At 42.3% G+C, this 22,608-nt stretch overlaps 1 protein-coding gene across 1 annotated transcript in view; it reads right to left on the bottom strand.

Moving 5' to 3' along the window:
- CHCHD3 (coiled-coil-helix-coiled-coil-helix domain containing 3) overlaps nucleotides 1-22,608 on the bottom strand; it is a 273,678-nt gene that overhangs the window by 52,686 nt on the left and 198,384 nt on the right. The window contains exon 6 of the mRNA XM_028159082.2: nucleotides 1,106-1,176. Within this exon, the coding sequence (XP_028014883.1) occupies nucleotides 1,106-1,176 (71 nt within the window). The remainder of the gene's footprint in view (nucleotides 1-1,105; nucleotides 1,177-22,608) is intronic.

Raw genomic sequence — 22,608 nt, 5'->3', positions numbered from 1 at the left:
AAGGTTCTCATAGTATTGAGACAAAAGGTTAAAAATGTAGCTTTATCATTAGGGGGGAAGATAAAATCATAAAAATACCTGTATAGTGTACCTTCTAAAATCAAGTCTACATGCAATTCTATGTCTAAATTCTTAAGATAGCACATTAACCCTTTAAGAGTGAGATTTATGCACCATTCTTAGAAGGTCTCTCCTTCTGGCCCCTAAATAATTTACTAATGAAGAATGGAGGTTTTTGTGTATTTAAATATACCTCAAACCATCTTTAAAAACATTTTTAATCAATATTAAAATAACACTAATATCCATTATCACACAAATTACATGAGAGCAAAAAGTAATAACGTTTCACCTTGGGATTTAATCATTTTATCAAATGCTCAGAAACATGCGCAAGGAAGGAGGTCAGAGCCCAATGCCATCTTGCAACTAAACCTGTCACAACACCTTTTTTTTTTTTGCATTGCTACCAACAGAGGTTACACAATAGCACTATTTATACACTCGGGAAAATTCTGAATGATGCCTTCTTACTTAATGTGAGACATGGCAGCAGAGGAAAAGTACAGAGCTATGGGTCACAGACACTTTGATCCATCAATTACAGAACCTTAATAGAGGTAGCAATTTATCATCACCTTCATAATCAAGGGTAAGGTGAAGTCTGTGATTTAAATGCTTTCAAGGTACATGTGAAGAAATAAAATAGCTTAAACATGAGAAAAGGGGATACCCCAATTTGGACATGCCCATCATTTTATTATGCAAAAGTGAATGGTTTCTATGTTTTTATTAAAAGACATAGCAATTTAATATTGCCTTCATTAACAAGGGTAGCCTATCATGTATCTTTGCAAATGAAAATTCTATTACTATTGCTTTCTATTTCCCCTTAGTTCATAAAATCGAGTTGTAACAAGTTTTCATCAAATGCCTTGTCCTTACATTTGAATTCTACTATAGCAGATAACAGGCGTCCATCTCAACCCACCTACTTCCAAGCTATCCAGAGGGCTACACACCAAACAATCTCCTGTTCAGAAAGCAATGAAGTTGTCCTTTCATCTTGTCAATAAGAGTAATTGTAATACTTTCAAAAACTTACTTGAACTTTGCTTCCACCTCCTCAGCAGCTTTCTGATATTGTTCAGTGGTGACTTTGTAGAACTCTGAGCTCTGTGGATAAAGATTGATAGCAGAGTTTTCACTTTCCAAGAGGACAAAACGTGTGCAAGATGTACAATGGCAAAAAATACATGAGCTCTTGCTTCAGCCACTCAAGCAGTAGGAGAAAGACTTCTTGAACAAGTGGAATGGATTCTTATAAAATTTCATGTACCAATATCCAGTTGTGGGTATCTAGGTTGAAATTACAGCGTAAACTCTCATAGTTATAATTCATCATTATTTGATCCCTCTGATAAAACTCCTAACATAGGTTTGAAGGATTATTTAGATCTCCCTTATTTGGAATCGATCACTGTAAGATTAAAAGATGCTTGAGACTGAATAATGAAATTCACGCCTATCACATTGGCCTATTATTCCAGTGTTCCACCTGGGATATTAAAGATCATTTCCTTTTACACTGTATTTGTGTCTTCAAGATGGATTCTCTATGGAGTAGAATGTGTTCAATCACCTCCAGGTGACCACAAGAGCATCAACATTTATAACAAATTAATCAGTAAGAATGAAGGGATGGATTGACATAATTTTTATACCAAAAAATGTTTCCATTATTCCATGAATGAACACATAAGCAACATAAATCAAGTTGTAATAGCAAAGTAACGCCTTTCCTGGGGAAGCAAGATTAAAAATTATCCACTCCGGTTGGCTACTTTGCAGCCTGTCTGCAGGGGGTGGCCTCGATGACCCCGGGACCCTTCAAACTCAATGAAATATCCTGCTAAAGGCACGGCAGTACAAACGAACACAATGCAGTGGTCTATTGTGCACCTCCATTCTCTAATCACTCAAGCTTCACATGCACGACTTGGGGTAGTTTATTTTTTCATAAATCATTGTTGGTTGGTGAGAAAATGAAAATGAAATCCTCTTCACACCAGTGACCCCTTTGCATTTAACAATCTGGGCTGTCCAATGACAGTCACATCCAGGTTGGTTGGATGTAGATAAAATCAATAGGTATGTGATTAGACAGCCGACTCGGGGTGGCTGCAGAATGGACAGGTCACCATTTGAGATGATGAATGGCTCTCTATCAACCTCCAGTCCCCTCCGATGCTAACATTTACTATAATCTTATTTGGGCTGCGATTTATCTTTCTTGCACCTGATCAATAAAGATGAACAGAACAGTTGTAAGGATCGATTGTAATTTTTTATCATTTTCAAGCACGAAGGTGCATTTCTGACATGAAGACAATATTCTAAGTGTACTGCTTCTGCATTTTTTTTAAATCGCAATTTGAGTGATCAGCTGCACTGGTCTATATACGGAGGGGTTTTAATTCATCTGTAGGTCTCAAGAGATCAAAAAGCCATTTGTCTTCTCAGGTATTTTTAACTCTAGGCTGTGTCACACCTTCCTATCAGTTCCACTTACAAGATTTTGCTTTCCTTTAAAACACACACCAGTCACAAAGGCTCTTTTGCCGTGTTTGGTTTAAGCTTTGCTTTGAACCCTTCTAACAAAGAGGGCAGTAAAAAGGCACTTACTCGTTGCTGCTGACCCTGATGAGAAACTCCCCGTATGACTATGATGAACTGTCAAGTGAGTGTTATGTTACTGAATTATCTATTAACATGCTGGCAAAGCAATAATATCTTGATTAACACTGCCAATTATTTTAAGCATTGAAACTGGAATGTCCGGACAGAGCCAGCACTAGGTTGAAAGATGTGCTTTCTGGTTCTGTTCTGTGACCTTACTAGGTCCTCCAACCTCCCCCATTTCCTTTCCAGTGTTCCTAACCTGTAAAATGTGGGTGATACTACAGAGCTCTTATCTCTGCCATAGCTGCTGTAGGCATCCCATTTGATAGGCCGGAAAGCTGTGAGACCTGTTAAATGATTTTGCAGAGGAAGATCAACACCAAAATAAAATCATTTCAAAGAAAAAGAACTAATTTGGGCGATGCCATTCTGGGTACAAATTCGAAATGATCAGAAATATTAAGCTTTCTAACAAGAATGATGAACAAAGGCAAGAGTTCCCCCATGATATAAATTGGTGAGCTCCCCTCTGCTGTGTAAGGCCAAACACAGGTAAAATTATTGCATTCTGCCAAACTTTCCTCTGGGATGTCACACAAATACCTGCTCCTGCATTGCCTGCAAACTTAGCATATACTTTCTCAACTTGAATTTTTTGTTTTTATTTATGTTCCATATTTCCACCTCAGTGGCCTGTTGCCCTCAGTGCATAAATCTTTCTAACAAAGAAAAGTCTCCAGCAGGCAACACCACATAACTAAGGGAATAGACACAGATATGCTAACGATCTGAACATAGACAAAGTGTAATTCATTTAAGCCTTTACTTATTCATTCAACAAAATCAAATCCTTATTATCCGAATAATATTCATCTTGGGGAGTTAGATCCTTATGGAGCTTTCCATCTGATATAAAGTAAAAATAATGATAACAAAGGGCACAAATGCTAACTTAAACGTTGTGTTACTGGAGTTCAGAAGGAAGAGAGATCTGGTCTCAGATCTAGCTCATGCAAAAGGAGAGACTACAAATCGTCCTGGGTGGGCGAGGCCAGCCTAGACCACCCACACCTCGCCAACTCAGCATGAGTGAGCCCTGCCGAGACCAGAAGTGTCCAGCTGCTAGCGCCCAAGTTGGTGACCTGCAGAATCATGAGGTAAGGAAATGGTGGCTGTTCTAAGCCACTGCGTTTGGAGTAGTTTGTTATACAGTAAAAGCTAACTGGCTCATACCCTTTCTCTGCATCCTCACAGCACCACGGGCTTTTACCAAAGCACTCACCCACAGTGTGCATTTATGTGTGGTCTCCCCAACTCGCCCACAGGACCCCTAAAAGCAAGGCTCTCATCCCACTCACCACTATGTTCAGAGCACCCAGCGAAGCACGTGACACACAAACGTACTGAAATGATGTCAGAGTGACACCATTAATGCTGAGCTGCATTCCAACTTTTGCTTTTATTTAAAACAGGATGGGACAGAGACAAGACTAAAGTAGATGAAAAAACATGGAGAAAATGGGACACTACATTTATTACATGCCTCCTACAAATTGACAAACAGGCCAGTCTGCTCTACCACGTAAAAAGGAAATGAATATCACTCAAGACTGTGTTCAATAGCAGTAACAGTACAATAACATTTAAAGCTACAAATAGTCGCTTAAACGAGAAAGTGGTTTATTTTTCTCACGTAATAAGAAGTCTGGATGTTGGAAACCCAGAGCTGATGGAGGTGCCAAGGATATCATCAAATAAATAGGCCCTTTCCTGTATGCCTTCTCAGCCACCCTTCGCATTTGGCTTTTATCCTCACGGTCTCAAGATAGCTACTGCACCTCCATTTATCATGCCCAGAGTCTAAGGGAGGAAGAGGATGGTAAATAAGGGAAGAGAAGCCTCCCAGAGGTTTCACTCACATCTCTTTGGCCAGAATTATAGATCACGCACAACCCTGGCTGCGAAAGAGGCTGGGAAATGCAGTATTTTTGTTTTCTCACTTCTAGAGTAAAGGAAGAGAAGGAAGGAGTGTGTAATTGGTGTTTATTGAGCCAATTTATCATACCTGCTAAGATAGTTGAAGTAACAGCACAGAGTCATGAACAAAACAGTGTGGTTGGCTTTGGGTGCAGGTATTCTAATATTTCTTTCCCATCTCCCTTCAACTTCTAATCTGGGTGTAGGGGTATACCCATCTGGTATACTGATACCCAAAACCAAAGTTTCTTGACAGTGTAGGGAGGAAATGGGAATCAACAAGAGTGGGCATCCTTCCCACGTTTCTCTGGGCTGGCTACGGCCCAGGCTTCTAAATGTGTGATATGTTGCCATTTTCCACTTTCTGAAAAGTCTCCCTTTAAAAGCACATTTTAAAATGCACATGCACAGACGCACATTATTGCTAGATTGAAAAGTATCTGTTTTCACGGTTTAAATTAGATAAAAAGAAAACATGCACACACAGTATTCTTGCAATCTTTTCGAGTTCTGAACCTTATTTCTTTCCTATTATAACTAATATGATCAGACCTGTGGCAGAGAAGGAAAGAACAAATCCAAAGGTCACAAGAAAAATTTGTTAACTAGCTCTTGTCAGTTTTTACAAAATGCTTCACATGCAGATCTGGGCACGACTGCATCACGCATCACACTGAGGTACAATTTAAATTCTGGTTCTCAGAGGGTAACACCAACTCACTGCCCATTCAAGGGCAGTAGCAGCTCTGCTTGTGCTTAGCAGGAGCGAAAGGGAGGAAACACAAGTCTGACCGTGGATGTGAGCAGGCTGGCTGAAAGAGGGCTCTCCTCTCTCTAAGCTGATCTAGAATTACCACGACTCGCCATCCCTCCTGTAACCCACCCAAACACAGGTGTGACTCTACCTGCCTACCTATTTCAAACAAAGGTCTGGTGTTGACAACCACCCACAGTCTTCCTTTTGAAAATGTCTAAAAGAACATCCCTATTGTTTAGTTAGATTCAAAGCAAACTTCTTTACACTTTTTGTTGTAACACTCGCCCAAGAACTGTTATAATACAGGGTGGGGCAAAAGTAGGTTTACAGCTGTGAGTACGTGAAACAGAGTTTATTCTTGGATTATTATTTACTAACTAGAGGCCCGGTGCACGAAATTCGTGCACTGGAGGGGGGGGATACCCTCAGCCCAGCCTGCCCCCTCTCACAGTCCGGGAGCCCTCAGGGGATGTCCTACTGAAGGCTTAGGCCCGCTCCCCACAGGAAACTGCAGTCTGACCTCCCTCTGCGGGAGGCGAGCGGGCTGATCAGGGGAAGGCGCCACCCCATCACCCCGCTGCTGCTACTGCCACTGCTGGCCGCAGCAGCCGCCAAGGTGTTTTCATCAACGTGGACTCCAGTCCCTTCACCACGAAAAAATGACAACTTTTTAAAGGCATTTTCAAGATGTCACTTTCATAGGATATGACATTTCTTTCTTTTTTTTATCCTCACCTGAGGATATTTTTCCATTGATTTTTAGAAAGTGTGGGAGAGGGAAAGACAGAGGGAAACATCAATGTGAGAGGCACACTTCTATTGGTTGCCTCCTGCATGAGCCCTGACCTGGGCCCCGGCCAGGGAGGAGCCTGCAACCTAGGTACATACCCTTGATCAGAATCGAATCCAGGACCCTGTGGTCCACAAGCCGAGGCTCTATCCACTGAGCCAAACCGGCCTGGGCAGGATATGACATTTCTTAGCCCCTCCAGAAGCAGACCTTCGTTTTTTCCTCCAGGAGTGAGGTGGGAAAACCCTAGATCACCTTCTTGGATTCTTATTACCCAAGTTACCAAGAACACTGTGAGTGGCGCACAGGGAGCTTAGCCAATGAGCAGTAAGAAAAGGTGTTTCCTCTGCAGCTCACACGAAGAGGCGGGCCTGCTGGTGTGCTGTCTCCCAACGGGGGCGGGCCTGTGTGTTGTGTCTCCACTCCAGGCCCGCCCCTGCCCCCAGCCCCAGCCACACTGTGGCCGCTGGGGCTGGGGCGGCACACAGTCCCCTCCCACCCATCTGTGTATGCAGCCTCCTCCTGAGCCAGTCGTGACTGTTACGGCGTCCCGGCTAATTTGCATATTACCTCTTTATATATAGAGATTGTTGTTTTGCTTTCCATACAAGCAACTGTGAACCTACTTTTGCCAGAACCTGTATGTAATCTGTTAGATGCAGGTACGTACGTTTCCCCCAAGATGAGAGCTAAGCATTTGGGACCCAATTAAATGCTGCAAATGCAACATGGATACAATTCTAGGCACAAAGCCCTGAGAGTCATTTACTGAATGGCATTAGGTGGCCCCAAAGAGTTCATGGTTCTTTTTATAGAATCAGACAGAATCAAGAGACTCACTGCAATGTAGCCAAATTTTTAATGAACAGTAACAGCTATAGAATTTTTAAAAATCACTAATGGTCTAAACTTAGTTGATCTAGTGGTTTCAGTATTTCTCCAGAGAAACCGTCCATCAGAAACCTTTGCGGCTGAGTTGAGTTTACTGCCTCTGCGCTGGGGTATACTCCGAAACCTGTTACAGGTGGTAGAGGAGTGGAGGAATGAATCTGAGAAGCCTCAGTGAAAAAGTGGCCCTGCAACAGAGGAGCTGGCATCTTAGAGAACCTTTCATTATTGGCACTCCTTACACCCATGATCCCGATTCCAAGGTCTCCGGTCTCTCCTTTCATCTCCTTCCCTCCTGCTGTCTATGAGACAGGAAAATCAAAGCTAATATTTGAATAACTTGCAAACTGCCAATAGTGGTTCAGATTCATGATATATCAGATTTCGTATTCTGTTTCTAAAAGGCTCACCAAGGAATGGTTTGGGTTATTTAAACCGAGTCTCACTTTTTCAATATAAAACAAGGACCTTATCTTTGAGGGTGACTCTATCAATGGGACAATGTACGTTCAGCACTTGGCATGGAGCCTGGCTTCTCCTTGTGAAAGCCAGAGAGAGGTTCCTGCTCACAATACCATTTCTGCCAACAACCCTCGGCTCCCTAGCAACCCATCATCAGAGCCTGGATCTCCACTAATTAGCTACACACCTATGCACAAACTTGATCAAGTGGATGGAATCAGACTGTATCACTTTTCTTAACACTGAGTAATGCTGTTGATTTTGTGGAAGCAATAAACTCAAAAGACTAAATATTTATCCTGAGTATCTCTAACTTTCTGTTAATGACCATTTGTGTACATCCACAAGTGTATCATAATTTTTCTCTACCCTATTTTTTTCAAATCTGCATTACTAGTGATCAGTAATAAATTATTAATTTAGCAGATTCTAACAAATAATAAATCCTGACTCTTAAGTTCTATAGCAAAGGCAAAGGAAGATTCCCCATGGAAAAGGCTACCTACCAGTAGTTTATCCCAAGATCTCTCCTTCCTCCTTAGAGAACCCCAGTTCTATGCTAAATATATGGTCAATCAACCCAAAATTCCCACCTTGTTTCTAGTTAAGATGCAGTAAGCAGAATTGCTGTGTGGGATGTCCTAGTAGGCTGCTAAAGAGAGCTGACCTCAGGTGGCAGGGAATCTTATCAGCCCTTGTGCCTTTTCTCTTTGTTCCAGGCTGCCATGTGGATGCGATGGTGTGGCTCCTGCAGCCATCCTGCATCACGAACCCACCTCAGAGAAACCCTGGGCTAGGGTGCCGGAGCCAAACAGCAGGTCCTGGGGCTCTGCTGGCCTGAGGCCACCACACAGCCCTGACTGACAACCGCTATGAGACTTTTATTAAATAAGAAACAAAACCTTCTTTCTAATTTAAGCCATTCCACTTTTATGATATAGAGTCCAATTTATCAGAAATAAACCTTCACTACGCCATACATGTTTGCTTTTTGTACACCTCACAGGTAACTTTAATCAAGTCCAATGCAAGGACACACCGGAACCACCTTTCTCCTCTGCAGGAATGCTTTACTTTCACTCGTTCAGAAATCTGCTTCCTTCTGCCACTCTCCTTTTCCGACAAAGAACAGGAAGGATTAAAACTAAAGCCATGTTCAACTCGAGCATCAAATCTTACCATCTCTAAGAAGCCACACTCATGAAAACCCCTTTGTCTCCTGGGCACCTGGGCAAAATTAATAAACTGCTTTTGTAATTACCTTTTCATTCCATTTTTACTATTTCTCAGATAAAAAAAAGGACACACAGAGGTATTCAGGGCTTTTGCTGGCATTTCTAGTTTTCTTCCAGGAACTTTAGAAACTTGACTTAATTAGAGTTTTAGGCGTTTTTCTTGATTTAGCTTTGTAATTAGAATAGAAATCCTAGATTCATTGGCAGTCTTGCCACTGTGCAAGTTATATTACTTATACATTAGAGATACTGTCTCAGGCCTCAGTTTCTTCATCTGGGCAATTTAAATAAACTGTACCACATGCTCAGGTGGCCTTCTGTTTCCCTTTTTTGTTCATGTCATCATTTCACAAACACTGCAGGTCTGTGCCAGACATTAGGCCAGCAACTTGGGCTATAGTGGTGAGCAAACAGGATGCATGGCCCTACTTTTATGGAGCTTATGGTGTAGTAGAGACAGCCATAAATTTTTTAAATCACAGAAATCAATGTATAATTAATAAAAAAATTACTGTGCCACTGGGCTGGATTTTTTTATTTCTCAGAAGTGGTTTTTCTAATGAATCTCTAATTGCCCTTCATAGCCAGTTATTAAGTTAGGTGTTTTTATTTCCCTTCTATAGTGTTTTTTTCTTTTTTCTTTTTGGTCAGATATTCCAAGCTTCGTACAGAAATCTCTCCATTTGTAAAACATTATTCTAAACCCTTTAGAAATAAAGGAATTCTACCTGTATTGATGTGGGTGAAAAGAGGTCCAAGTAGTATGAAAAACAGACATCTACAAAATAGTTTGAACAGTATATTCTGTAAACAATAAGTACACGTATATGTACACATAAAACCAGGAATGTTCTACAAAAAAATACCTGTTTCCCCTGGAAAGGGATGTGAGGATGAGATACTTTTCCTTCTTATCAGACAGCCGTCTATAACAATTTAAGTTTTTACCATGGGCTTGTCTCATTTTAATTTAAACACACACACACACACACACACACACACACACTAATTATATCTTAATTTTTAACAGGCATTATGACTAAATTCAGAACACATAAAAAAGAGAAATTATTTAGATATTACTGGGACAGTACTCTCTGACCCTTTCCCGCCCACAGTGACCATGCTTATAATGAGATCTACCCTAACTACAAGATTTTTTTTTTCTCACTAGTATCCATTTCTATGTAACATCCATAAAAGGTCTTACACCTTTCTGTTGTTTGTAGCTCTTCTCCCTGAGATAAAGCATCTCTCCCTTCTACCTCACCTCTTAAGACTCCTATATTACACACCTGAGACCTTTCTGCTCCACGTGACTGCGCGTCTCACTGCTGCTTCTGCAACGGTGAGACAGGCAATTTCACAGCTATCAGAAGGGTTATCACGAGAATTTACCATGATGTCTTGCAAGACCTGGAGAGTAACTTAAAATTACTACATGTTCCCAGCACAGGAACCTCTCGGTCTCCTGAGGGCTGTGTAATGTGACAGTCATTGTCAAGGTCGTAAGTCTTACTTGGGAAGTGCTCGATGAGGTGATGCCACAGTTAACAGCACAGCCACTGGATGGCTCTATACAGAAAGCATCATATTTGTAATGACAACACAGCTCAGGCTTGCTCTCCTAGCGTCTCCCATGGAAAGGAACTAAATCTAACAAACTCACTGTCGGCACCTATGCACACAGTGTCCTCTTGAAAACTGGCCTAAAAAGAAAGCTGTAAACAATACCTCTATTCCCAATTTTACAATAATCACCTGAGGATTTACAGCACATGGTCCCTCTTTTCCAGATCCCTGACCAGGGAACTTAAAATCCATTAGTTCAAAAGCACTTCTTCTTCTTTTTTTTAAATAAAAGAAATATATTTTTATTGACTTCAAAGAGGAGAGCAGAGAGAAATAGAAACATCAGTGATGAGAGAGAATCATTGATTGTTTGCCTCCTGCATGCCCCCTACTGGGGACCGAGCCTGCAACCCAGGGCATGTGCCCTGACCAGGAATCGAACAGTGACCTCCTGGTTCATAGGTAGATGCTCAACCACTGAGCACATTGGCCAAGCCAAAAGCACTTATTCTTGAAGAGCTAATATGGGACCAGCCCAGAGGTGGGTCCTAGGGATGAGGGTGAAGACATCTTTAAAGCCGGTGGAGAGAGAAATATGAACCACTACCCATCTCACCACACAAAGACCACCACCTTCAGTTTTGTAGTCCTTTTGCCTCCACGAGTTCCATATTACAATGGAAACAGCCCTCCCCCCACCCAAGGTGGGGTGGTAGTAAGCTTTGACATCCAACTTGGTGTTCCTCAAACTTAGAAGGCCCATCCTATTGAGTGAAAATCTTATTAATCATAGACATATTCGTAGAAATCAAAGAACAGGATCAAATATTAAAGACTAGAGGCCCAGTCCTTTTTTTTTTTTTTTTTTTGGGGGGGGGTGTCCTTCAGCCCGGCCTGTGCCCTCTCACAGTCCAGGACCCCTTGCTCCTTACCGCGCTGCGCTCGCCAGCCATGAGTCTGGCTTCTGGCTGAGTGGTGCTCCCCTTGTGGGAGCGCACTGACCACCAGGGGCAACTCCTGTGTTGAGCGTCTGCCCCCTGGTGTTCAGTGTACGTCATAGTGACTGGTCATTCCACTGGTCATTCCGCCATTCAGTTGATTTGCATATTAGTGTTTTATGATATACTAGAGGCCCAGTGCACGAAATTCGTGCAGGGGGGTTGGGGGGGAGTGTCCCTCAGCCCAGCCTGCACCCTCTCCAATCTGGGACCCCTTGAGGGATGTCCGACTGCCAGTAGGATCGGGCCTAAACCGGCAGTCAGACATCCCTCTCATAATCCAAGACTTCTGGCTCCCAACTGCTCGCCTGCCTGCCTTCCTGATTGCCCCTAACCTGCCAGCCTGATCACCCCCTTAACCACTCCCCTGCCAGCCTGATTGATGCCTAACTGCTCCCCTGCCAGCCTGTTTGCTCCTAACTGCCCTCTCCTGCAGGCTTGATCACCCCTAACTGCCCTCCCCTGCAGGCTTGATTACCCCCAACTGCCCTTCTCTGCTGGCCTGATTGCCCACAACTGCCCTCCCTTGCAGGCCTGGTCCCTCCCAACTGCCCTCCACTTCTGGCCATCTTGTGGCGGCCATCTTGTGTCCACATGGGGGCAGCCATCTTGTGTGTTGGAGTGATGGTCAATTTGCATATTACCCTTTTATTAGATAGGATGATTCTCATAGATGAGAAGACCTCTCAGATGGTTTCCTTGGAGTCCAGGGTGAGAAACTCTAAACTAATACTTGAGCTTATTATCGCTTAACTTTCTGACAGGGACTCAAACCCAAATGAGAATTTATCATGGAGGGGGCACCACGAGTGCTTCCCGCGGTGAAGGTGTGCAGAGTAAGAACTGAGTCCCTGGGTGAAGGTGTGCCAGAAAAGAAAGGGGTCCTAACAGAGAGGCTGGAACCAAGGCAAAGCCTGCCTTCGTCCCACTTCTTTCTGCCTAGCACCTGAATTTTTAAAATATAACTGAGGCCAGGACCAATATCTCATTCTGATCCAGAAAATCTACTTAAGAAAGAGTTTCCTGAAAACTGAGCGAACCTTTGAACTCTTCCCCAGACCTGATAGAGTTGATTTCTTTGCTCCTTGGCACCAGCTGAGCAGAAAGTGCAAACTGAATCAAATCTATTTGTTCAGAAGCAATACCTTCCCAACGCTACAGAAAATAAGCAGCTCACATAAAGGGAGAGTGCCACAGCCAGGCTCAGAGTCCCAAATTGTGCCATCTCTCCAAGAGAGGGAGATGATGAAAACATTCTGACACCTCCGCAGGCTCACCAGCTACAAGCCTTAATGAGGGGTGCTCTGAAGCGATAGAAATGGCAAAGCATTCCTGTGCTTCAAAAGGTAATGTCATAACTATGCATAGGAAGCTATCTGTGTCACCTCTGAGACAGACTCATTAATGCAGACATTTAATGCCTACAGTCAACAGTCTTGGGCGTGGCATAGGTAAGGGCCTGGCACTAGCAGCCATGACAGTTTCTCACTGTGGATTTACTTTGGTACCCACCACTGTGCACTCTCAGAGATCTAGGAGAAACACTGTGTAAAACTCAACCAAAGCAAAAACATTTCAAATAGTTTTCTAAGCAAAACTTTCACCTAAGAGAAGATGCCCTTCTTCCAAACCTCCTGATGGAAAACAAGGCCTCGAGTCCAGGATTTGGCACCTACATTTCCCTGAAAGTGGCCGTTGGCAGGTTATAGAAAATTGGTGAGACAAAAGCCTTTGGTAAAACCATTTATTTTACCCTTATCAAATTGGCTGTTTTCTTTCTTTGCTTTTTATTTATACAAATGTTACCAAGGGTTGATGAATATATGAAGAAATCGGCTCCCTCATAATTTGCTAGCAAGAGTATACAATTTATGGCAACACGCTTCAAATGCCTTTGACTCAGTTTCATTTCTAGAAATATCTGAAATTAAGTATGGGTGTTTAGAAAAATTTCACTAGGAAATTTTTCACCACAGGGTTTATAATATTGAAAAATGAAAAGCAACGTAAATATTTAACCACAAAGGACAGGTAACATACGTAATAGAGCACCCATACGTAAGAGAGCACCCAGACAATGGAGGGATGAGTTATTTAGGCTTTTTTCCTCTCCTGAGAGAAAAAATAGATATTTAAATTCCTTTAAGTTTTAGTCTTCGCTCAATAGATTTAAGAAAAAGGACAGTTACACAACAGTTTCCTGTAATATTCCAAACTGTACCAGCTTTCCTCAAACAAAAAAACAAAAACAAAAACCTGGAATTTCCACAAACCACAAATGAATTCATCCACGAGGCCACTGCAGATCAGATAGACTATTTTAAAACAGGGGGAACATCTATTTTAAATTACGAAGGGTAAAGCCCAGCTTATTCCTCGTGGCTTTGAAATTCTTCTGTCATTTGCTAAGCAGGTCAATGTTCATTTTTTTATTCTCTCAAATATTTACTAACAACCTAAGAGCCAGGTATTAGGGGAGGGGAACACTTTTTAAAAAGGAGTTATTCGATTCCAGTGTTCACAGCCCACAGGGATGGATGCCCAGGTGAAAGAGTGCCCAGACAACAGCTGAGGCTCTGGGGCGCCCACCTTTCCTGTCAACACAGGCCCAAGAGAGCAGAGTTCAAGCTGTTGGGAGGCTGTGGAGACTTGGACTTCCCAACACAAACATGGTCAGGCAACAACCATTTATTCTCAACTGGTTTAAAAAGGAAAACAAACAAACAAACCAGCCAAGGAGGAGGAAAGGTCAGAGGCCATGGCTTCACTTTACCTACCAAGAATGGTTACCTGACCAAGGCTACACGTTTGCTTGGTGTCCCATAGGTAGCAAGTGCGCAAACCGAACAGCCCAAGTCTTATGCTCCAAGTCCAGGCTGTAAGGCCTGAGGGTGTGAAATTTTTAGTACTGTAGTTTCTTCCCTACAAAGCAACAGAGTCGCTACGCAGTACTTGACAAATTCATGATTTTCCTTGTTAATATAATGCCTCTATGGCCAGTCACATAAGAATGAACCACAATACCCAAGCAAAATAAGATCCGATGCAGATGAAACACCTATCTCAAGTTTTAATTTCCTTTCATCGATTTAGAGCCCAAACTCAGAGGTGAATAAATAACTGTGACATGGTTCGCTCAAGTGCTGGCAATGCATACAAAAGCTACTCGGGTGAATAGGAAAGCCAGTCTTAATTTAAGGGTTAAAAATCTCAGATATGAAAGGGAGACCGATTTCAAAAGTGGCAAAGGGATCACCTATCCATTTCAAAGACATGTTTATCTTTTTTGTATTTCAAAGGCGAGGCCTCTGAAAGATCTGGCATGGAAATATGCATGTGAATAGGAGCACACAGAAGAGTCTTATCTTTCAGGTATAATGGCTCTCCCTCGGAAAGCACTGCGCGGATTCCTACATCCAGGCTCGGCACAGGCTGCCAGGGCACTAAGGCCCGCACTCCCTCCCCTGTCCAGCTTTTATCTGAGGGCTCATTAACATTTTCCTGCATGATGGCCCTGAACCCTACTACTGCTTAAAGGTTCCGCTGCTCTGCGGCAGACATGCATTCATTCATGTGGTCCGACACCATGCCAGACTGTGCCTTTCTTATAAAAAAATATGGGGGTGGGGGGTAAGAGGTAGGATGGGGAAGAAAAGATAATTATGGAAGATGCAGTGAGCCAATCTGATAGTCTTCTTTTAGACATATTCATGAAAATCTGTCCCTGGAAATTGCTGGTGTTTGGTAGCCAATCTTTTCCACGTGACTTTTCTGAGAAACGTTCTTAGAAAGATCCCACAGAGGGGTGATAATAAAATGCATCTCATCAAATGATCTTTCGTTCTGGCGTGGAGTCTCTCTCCCACGTCTTCAGTGTGGGTTCTGACGGTCCTCCTTCCAAGGCCTATCTCATTTTCCCCATTTCAATCACGCTGTGCCTTCTGCTGGTGCGAGTCCTTCCAAACAAGACCCGTGAGCAAAAACGCAACCGTCCAGGAGGGCAAAGCAGCCTGTATTCTGTCAGTTTCCACTGAGGCAGACCTTGGAGACTTAGAGCCTTGAGGTCCCGCAAGTGCTTTAAAGAACAGCATATTCACCCAGAGGAAAGATGTTCACAGTTGTGGAATCCCTGTGATGTGAGCACATCTCCAGAGAAAGAGACTGGATCTTTACTTTTGAAAAAGGCCTTTATTAAAGAGACAAATGTGAAATGTAAATGTAATCTGGGGTTAGGAATGTGAATTAGGCCTTGAAATGATCCCTTTTCCTAGCACACAGTCACAGAAATTACAGAGCCAGGGAGGTCTGCAATAACCAGGCAGCATCTCAATCGCGGCTTACTGCTCAGTGTGACCCAAACGTAACCAGACGAATCCATCAGCAGCTAGATGTAAATGGCCTAGTGTGAGGCTTAGTTTCAACAGGCATTCTCTCTGCCTGGTGAAAGCCCTTTCTCCAACTAGAGGCCAAGTTATTAAGAAATTGTTTGTCACCGTAGATGGAATGGATCATTTGTTTCCCCGAATTCCTTTTCTCATCATTTACTCATTACACGCCTCCTCCTGATGGAAGTAGACATTTATTAGCTTCTGCATTTATTGCATTGGCAAACGGAAACATTCTGCTGCATTTCCTGGGGGTTCATTCATTTATCTATTGGATAACAGACTGAAGTTTTCTACAGGGCAGAAAAATTAAAATATCAGTCAGGTTGACAGCCAGGAAAATGAGGGTCTCTCTGAGACAAGAAGCTTTCTTGAGCTCCTGGTTTATCGAGCAGTTGCAGTTACTAGTATTTCACCAAACTGTGCTTCATACATAACTAAAATTGTGGGCTATTAGCTGGCGAGCTAATATTCCAAATAAATGATGCACATGGTACACTGTAAAGTATCTGAGATGCAAAGCTAACTGCTATTTAAAAAAGAAAATGCTTTTAAAAATCCATTTCTACAAGGAGCTAGGGGAGGAATACTGTCTTACTAAGCTGGAGCTGGAATCATAGCATCTGAAGTTGTGAGAACCCAAGGAGTCATCGAATCCTTTGCAAGCATCTACTTTACAGCACGCCTGGCAAGTGACACTCTCATTCTGCCTAAAACCCTGATGGTGACAGGGAAGCCGGCAGAGCCCACCAGGCAGCTTATTTCAGAGCTGAAGACCTCTGGTTGACAGGAGTCACTTCCCAAAAGTGGTCTGACTGCTTGTGACCTTGAACAAGCCATCCAATCTCTCTGGGTCTCAGGGTCTTTGTTTTAAAAACCGAACTGCCCTTTTGTTGAAAGAATCAGAGTTAAAGGAGAAGAATGTCATTTAGAGGCTCACCTATCTAATTCCCGCCAAATGACTGGTCCAGAGGGTCACAGACACCTGACTGGCCTCTGAGGCAGCCACTCCATCAGCACAGCTGCACGCTCGTCTGTAATTCTCCAGGCTGAGATGGAAGTCATTCCCATCAGGATGGGGAGCTCATTTAGAGTCAAGCTTCTTGTCTCAGAGAGACCCGCAGCTGTCTTCAAACCCTTTGTATTCCTCTCTTCAATTCCTTTTACTCTTTCCTCTTTGCCTTCACTTCCCTGGAACCTTTGTTATACACCTTTCATTCTTGACAAAAAGCAGATGCAATAATGCGATGGAAAATTCCATTTCGGTTGTCAGCCACTAACACAACCTGTCAACAGCTGGCCTAGCCCAGCACTGCCCTGATCATCCTCATTCTGACACCGACGAACTGGGGTTTCGTCCTCAGCTCCACAAAGCATGACCGTCTAACTCTGTGCCAGCACAAAGAAAAATCGATAGTTAGTCTTTTGCCCACGTAGAGTTTGTACGTTAGAGAACTCCAGCCTTCTTGATATACTATTGCTTAAAATATTGCTCAAGTCCCATGGAACCATTTTGAGGATAAGAAAAGTATAAATGCAAGTAAGAATATTATCTTTACGAATCAGTCACATCTTCTAGCTAAGTGTTCATACAGACATGTTCTTTTCCTAAATTGATTGGAAATCTGAGCAGAGAGCACCCTGGGTAGCCACGCTGATATTTAGACTGCAAGATGGGTCAGTTCACCTGTTAACCGGGAGCCTCGGTTTACCACCGAGAAGAGATCCTCGTTCTTATGAAAGCCTTAGGTACAGTTAGTGAACTCGGTGGAAGAAAGGGATGCAGCAATGCACTTGGTTAGCTCACTGAAAGCCCCTTAAATGTTCAACCACTGCACAGAAGCCGGTGGAGCACAGCATACCATTTTCCCAAGATCACTTTGTGCTCTCCCTCCCAATATAGGCGATGTCAACACAAAGCAGAGGATACTTCCTTAAAAAGAACATTACACTGAGCTATGATGATGCTAGATACTAGAGTTGCCTTTATTTTTGTTACGTCTTATGTAACCAGCTTAGACAAAAAGCAATGTAGGTTTTTAAGGGTTAACAATTCCTACAGATTCTATTATACAACACAGGATGATAAGATTTTTCAATTTAGGTTCATTGCTTATTTTATCCAAGTAAAAGACTTTCTGAAGATGCTCTTAAGAGATAAAGTAAACTCTTTATCTTTTCTATACAAGGAAGTATAGGTGAGGAACACAAAAATCTATACTATACAACCTCTGTCCTCCACTCATGTAGAATCTGCTAGGGAGTTAAGATATGTTCATAATAATATTTAACAAACCTATGTGCTTTCTATAGATTATCTAATTTAGATCTCCCAATAACACCACCAGGGTAGTACTATTACCTCCACTTTCCAGAGGTGGACACTGAGGTCCAAAGAAGTTGAGTAATCCTATATAATAAAGAGCTAATATGCTAATTAGACCAGAAGGCAGAATGACCTTCCAGAATGATTAGTAGGTGGGGCGGGAGGGAGGAGCTGCAAGGCAGCCAGGGCCACGAGGGCCTACTCTTGCATAAATTTCGTGCATCGGGCCTCTAGTTAAAAGATAGTTTGAGCTCGTCCGTGGTACTGCCATGATTGAATATAAGCAGCCTGGCATTCCAAACAGCGATATAAAAACCGCCTTATGAAAAGAGGTCACATGTAAACAGAATGATCAGAAGGCTTCATGTAGGAGGTTAGAGGGCAGCAGGGGCATTCTGAGCCTAAAAGTAGGGAGAGAAATTCCCTCAAAGGTGAGAGAGGGGAAAAGAACACCAACCCCCAAACTGAAAACTCAGTACACAGAAGGCAGGTACAAATAGTAGCTATAAGGCCTTTTCTGCTTCGATAAGCTTAATTTAGAAAGCCAGAAAGTGAGCATGGAGGTGGTGGTAACAGCTCTGCCAACCTTGTGGGCAGGCTAACCACTTCCAACCTATGGTTAGAGGGGGAATTTCTGCCCCACTATTATTCAACTATCTATGTGGTATAATCCACATATCGCTTAGCTTTGGTAGGGGCCTACTTAACTCCTTTTCGTCTACTTCAATCCCATCCCAACTCTAACCTCCCATAATTCTGTGCAGTGTAGAGGTTGAGAATGTGAGCCTAGACTGCCAGGGTTCAAGTCTTGACTCTACCACTTCCTGTCAATGTGACCTTGCTCACCATTACTCTGCCTCACTCCACTCGGTGAAATGAGGACAAAAGTCCTGAACGGACGGAAAGATTAAATAAAATGATGACACAAAGTGCATTGCACAGTGCTGGCAAAATCGTACACTCACAATAAATGTGGTTTCAAAAGCCACGTAGGATTATTCCTGTTGACTTGGATTGGGGATTGGGGACTTGAGGAAGGGAGCACAAAGGCACAGGGAGACTCCAGCACATTTTCATTTGATAAGGAATTTTTAAAAACACTTCACTATTCGCCTACCAGCTCCATAGTGCCTATTACACTATTCCTCCAGGAGAACGCGAATTAGAACCACTCCAGAAATCAGTGCCATTTGAACCCAGCATAGAACCGATCTGCTAACAAAGTACAGACCAAAATAAGTACCGCCTGCCACGCTTGGCAAGACTGATACTGTACTTGAAAAGCAAAGCTGGCACTTGCTGAAAAGGTAGTGAAGAATACAGTAGAGCAATAAATGGCATGGAAACAAGGAAGAGACCTGGGGAACTGGTGCTCAGCGGCACCTACCATAAGGCTCTTCCTCCACAGCCGTGGCTCACGCCTGGCCCTCAGGATCCTTCCCAGGCGGCACCTAATCCAAGGCCGCCTCCCTCTATAAAACAACATCGCTATCCGTCACCACCCCCCACACACTGACATTTTCTCTTCCATTGTTATGTTATTTTTCTACATAAAACCTATCGCCACTTGACATAAACGATATTTGGTACTGACTGTCCTATATGAACAGAGTGCTAACTCTATGAAAAGGAAGCTCTGTCCTCTCGGGTCCAACCCGGGAGTCCACAATGGAGCTTCCCACACAGTTCACTTGAGAGCCTGGAACAGCTCACTGTGACAAAGCCTAAGAAAATTTTAAAAAGTTCTAAATTATAACAAGGGTGAGAAATGGCTTGCTTTAAAAACACACACAAAACTAATAAAAATATTGTCAGTTACGGCAATAATTACTTTTCAAACATTTACAAAAATCTAAGCAAATTAAAAGTATTCTAAATCATATAGGACCAAGAAATTGGAGGATAGTCACTCTTGAAATCAACAAAACTGATAGCGGGGGCAGGGGGGGGGGGCGCGGTTAAGAGATCAACCAAAAGACTTGTATGCATGCATACAAGCATAACCAATAGACACAGACACGGGGGGTGGGGAGGCAGTGAGGGCATGTGTTGGAGGGTGGGGGTGGACAGAGAGAGGTCAATGGGGGATAAAGGAGACATATGTAATACTTTTTTAAAAATAAAGTTAATGCAATTCTATAAATAAATAAATAAAACTGACAGAGGAACATGCAAGGTATGTTTCTGAGCATACGTATTTTAGAATTTTTATTTCACTTATTACATCTGCAAACATTTCGCTCTCCCTTAAAATGCCCACAAACAAAGTTACCACTAGAAATATGGTAAATAAAAGTCAACATTTCAATTCCTTAATATACTTACCATAAGTATATGGTATTTTATTACTATTATTGCTTTTAAGATAAGTAAATAATGAGAATTATGAAGCATAAAGAGTATCTCCCATTCCGTTTTTCTACATAGATAAGCTTTAACAGCTGCAATTTTCTCAAAAGAAAAATTATTTTCTTCAAATACTAGTAGGAAGATCCAGAGTACATTATATAAAATAGGCCATGGGAAATTTTTAAAATTGCAGTGTGGGTGTTTAAGGTGGCAAGTTGGCAGGTACTTAACCATACTTTATACCACAGAGAAAATGAGATAGAAAGAACTATTTACAATAGCTGTGTATGCCTCTATCTTTAAACTGTAGCACATTCAAATAAAAAAAGGCATTCACCCACAACTGAGGAACTTGGTTTAATCCTTATAATGCCCATAATTTATACAACTGAATGCATTAGTCATTATAATATACTTTAAGGGATTAAAAAGGAAAACACCTGCATAAAGAAACGATAATTTGGGGATCTAATCAACCTTAGGTGTCATTGTTGTTTTTTGAGGCAGAAGCTGTAAAGATTTTGCTCTTAGGTGAGTACTTTTAATATAAGACTGCTTAAACTGCAAAAAAGTCTGACGTAGCACATTTTTCTGTACAAATGAAATCTACAATATCGATACAAACAACCCTTTGCCATTTTCCTGAAGCCATGACCCCACCAGAAATATTTTCTGCCTCTTAGGCAGAAATTTATCCAAAATAAAAGTTTCATTTCTTTTCAAGAAAAGACCCCTGTCACCAGGCACATTATTAACTATAAAACTCCACCATCAGAAGAGCAGGGTCTGTCCAGGAATCACCCCTGTGACTTTCTACCACATCTTCCTGTTCTTGCCCCCAAACTACCTATAACCTGGCCTCACCCATGCTTCCTCCTCCTTATCATCTATCCATTCAATTTCAATGGATAATGCAAAAGATGAAGAAGAAAAAAAAAGACTCATTCGGTTCTTACTTGTTAAACAGACTGATCCAAACATCACAATGAACAAATGAATCCATGTCCTGCATGGATGTCCTAAGTCAGAGACTGGCAACGGAAGATTAAAACAAAAAATAAACATAAAAACCAGACACGTACTTGCAGCACATTATGGAAGGGGTGTCTGTACTCCCTCAGGACTCTATTGTGTCCTCTCTCCTGTGCTCCCCACACCCAACGACTTCAGTAAAGTTGGTAGCCCCGCACCTCACCACCGCACGGCTCAGTCCCTGGTCTCGAGGAGCTGGCCTCCAACATTATACAGTATCTCAAGGTTTATAAACAAACCATTTTTAACTTGGAGAAGTAAAAGTTAGACCAGTTCTGTTTTATTGTTGTTGTTTAAAATTCCCCACCCATTAGCTGGCTTATATTCCTTTAACTAAAAGGACAAAGAGGCCAACAGCCTCTGTTCCAAAGATGTAGGACGACAGAAAGATACATGTGAAGTACACTCAAGTGCTCAGGTTACCATCTCGGATGTAATCTGCCCAATTTGAAGCCAAATACATAGAAGAAAAATCCCATTTTATCAAATAAAATGAGTACATTAAAGAGCTCTGAATATCTGCGATTATGTAAGCATAATTATAGTAGTTTCCTTTTATTATTTCCATATTACAAAGTACTACAATTGAGCCAATGATTCTATTTCTTCTGGCAAAATTCAATATAATATTTCAACATAAAACAATGGATAAATTTTTTCCCAGCCCCCCACCCCATAACAAGTTCCCTCAAGCAGCATGTAATCATCAATCTCCTAGATGCTGGGGACTGATGAAGATAGCTAGTGCTGTCCTAATTCAGTATCCATGTAAATCCACACACAGTATTTTATTTTAGCTCCACGCCCTCGAGAAGTATGTTACGAAAGCCACTTTACAGATGAGGGCTTGAGGGTGAAACAGGTTACCTGGTGTTTCTTGAAGACTAAGAGCCAAAAAGTAGGAGGTGTAACACTGGAATCTATATCCACTTGTCTTTGATGTCATTACATTTACCATGAGGGCCCTGGCCAGGTGGCTCTATTGGCTGGAGCATGGACCTGTACAACAAAAGGTTGCGGGCTCAATTCCCAGGCAGGGCACATACCTAGGTTGTATGTTTGATCCCCAGTCAGGGAGTGTGGGGGAGACAATCGACTGATGTTTCTCACATCGATGTTCCACTCTCTCACTCCTTCCCCCTCTCTCTAAAATAA

The sequence above is a fragment of the Eptesicus fuscus genome, chromosome 14 (assembly GCF_027574615.1).
Source record: "Eptesicus fuscus isolate TK198812 chromosome 14, DD_ASM_mEF_20220401, whole genome shotgun sequence".
NCBI lineage: Eukaryota > Metazoa > Chordata > Mammalia > Chiroptera > Vespertilionidae > Eptesicus > Eptesicus fuscus.
The sequence above is the reverse complement of the archived record's forward strand: the minus strand, read 5'-3'. Positions and strand labels throughout refer to the sequence as shown.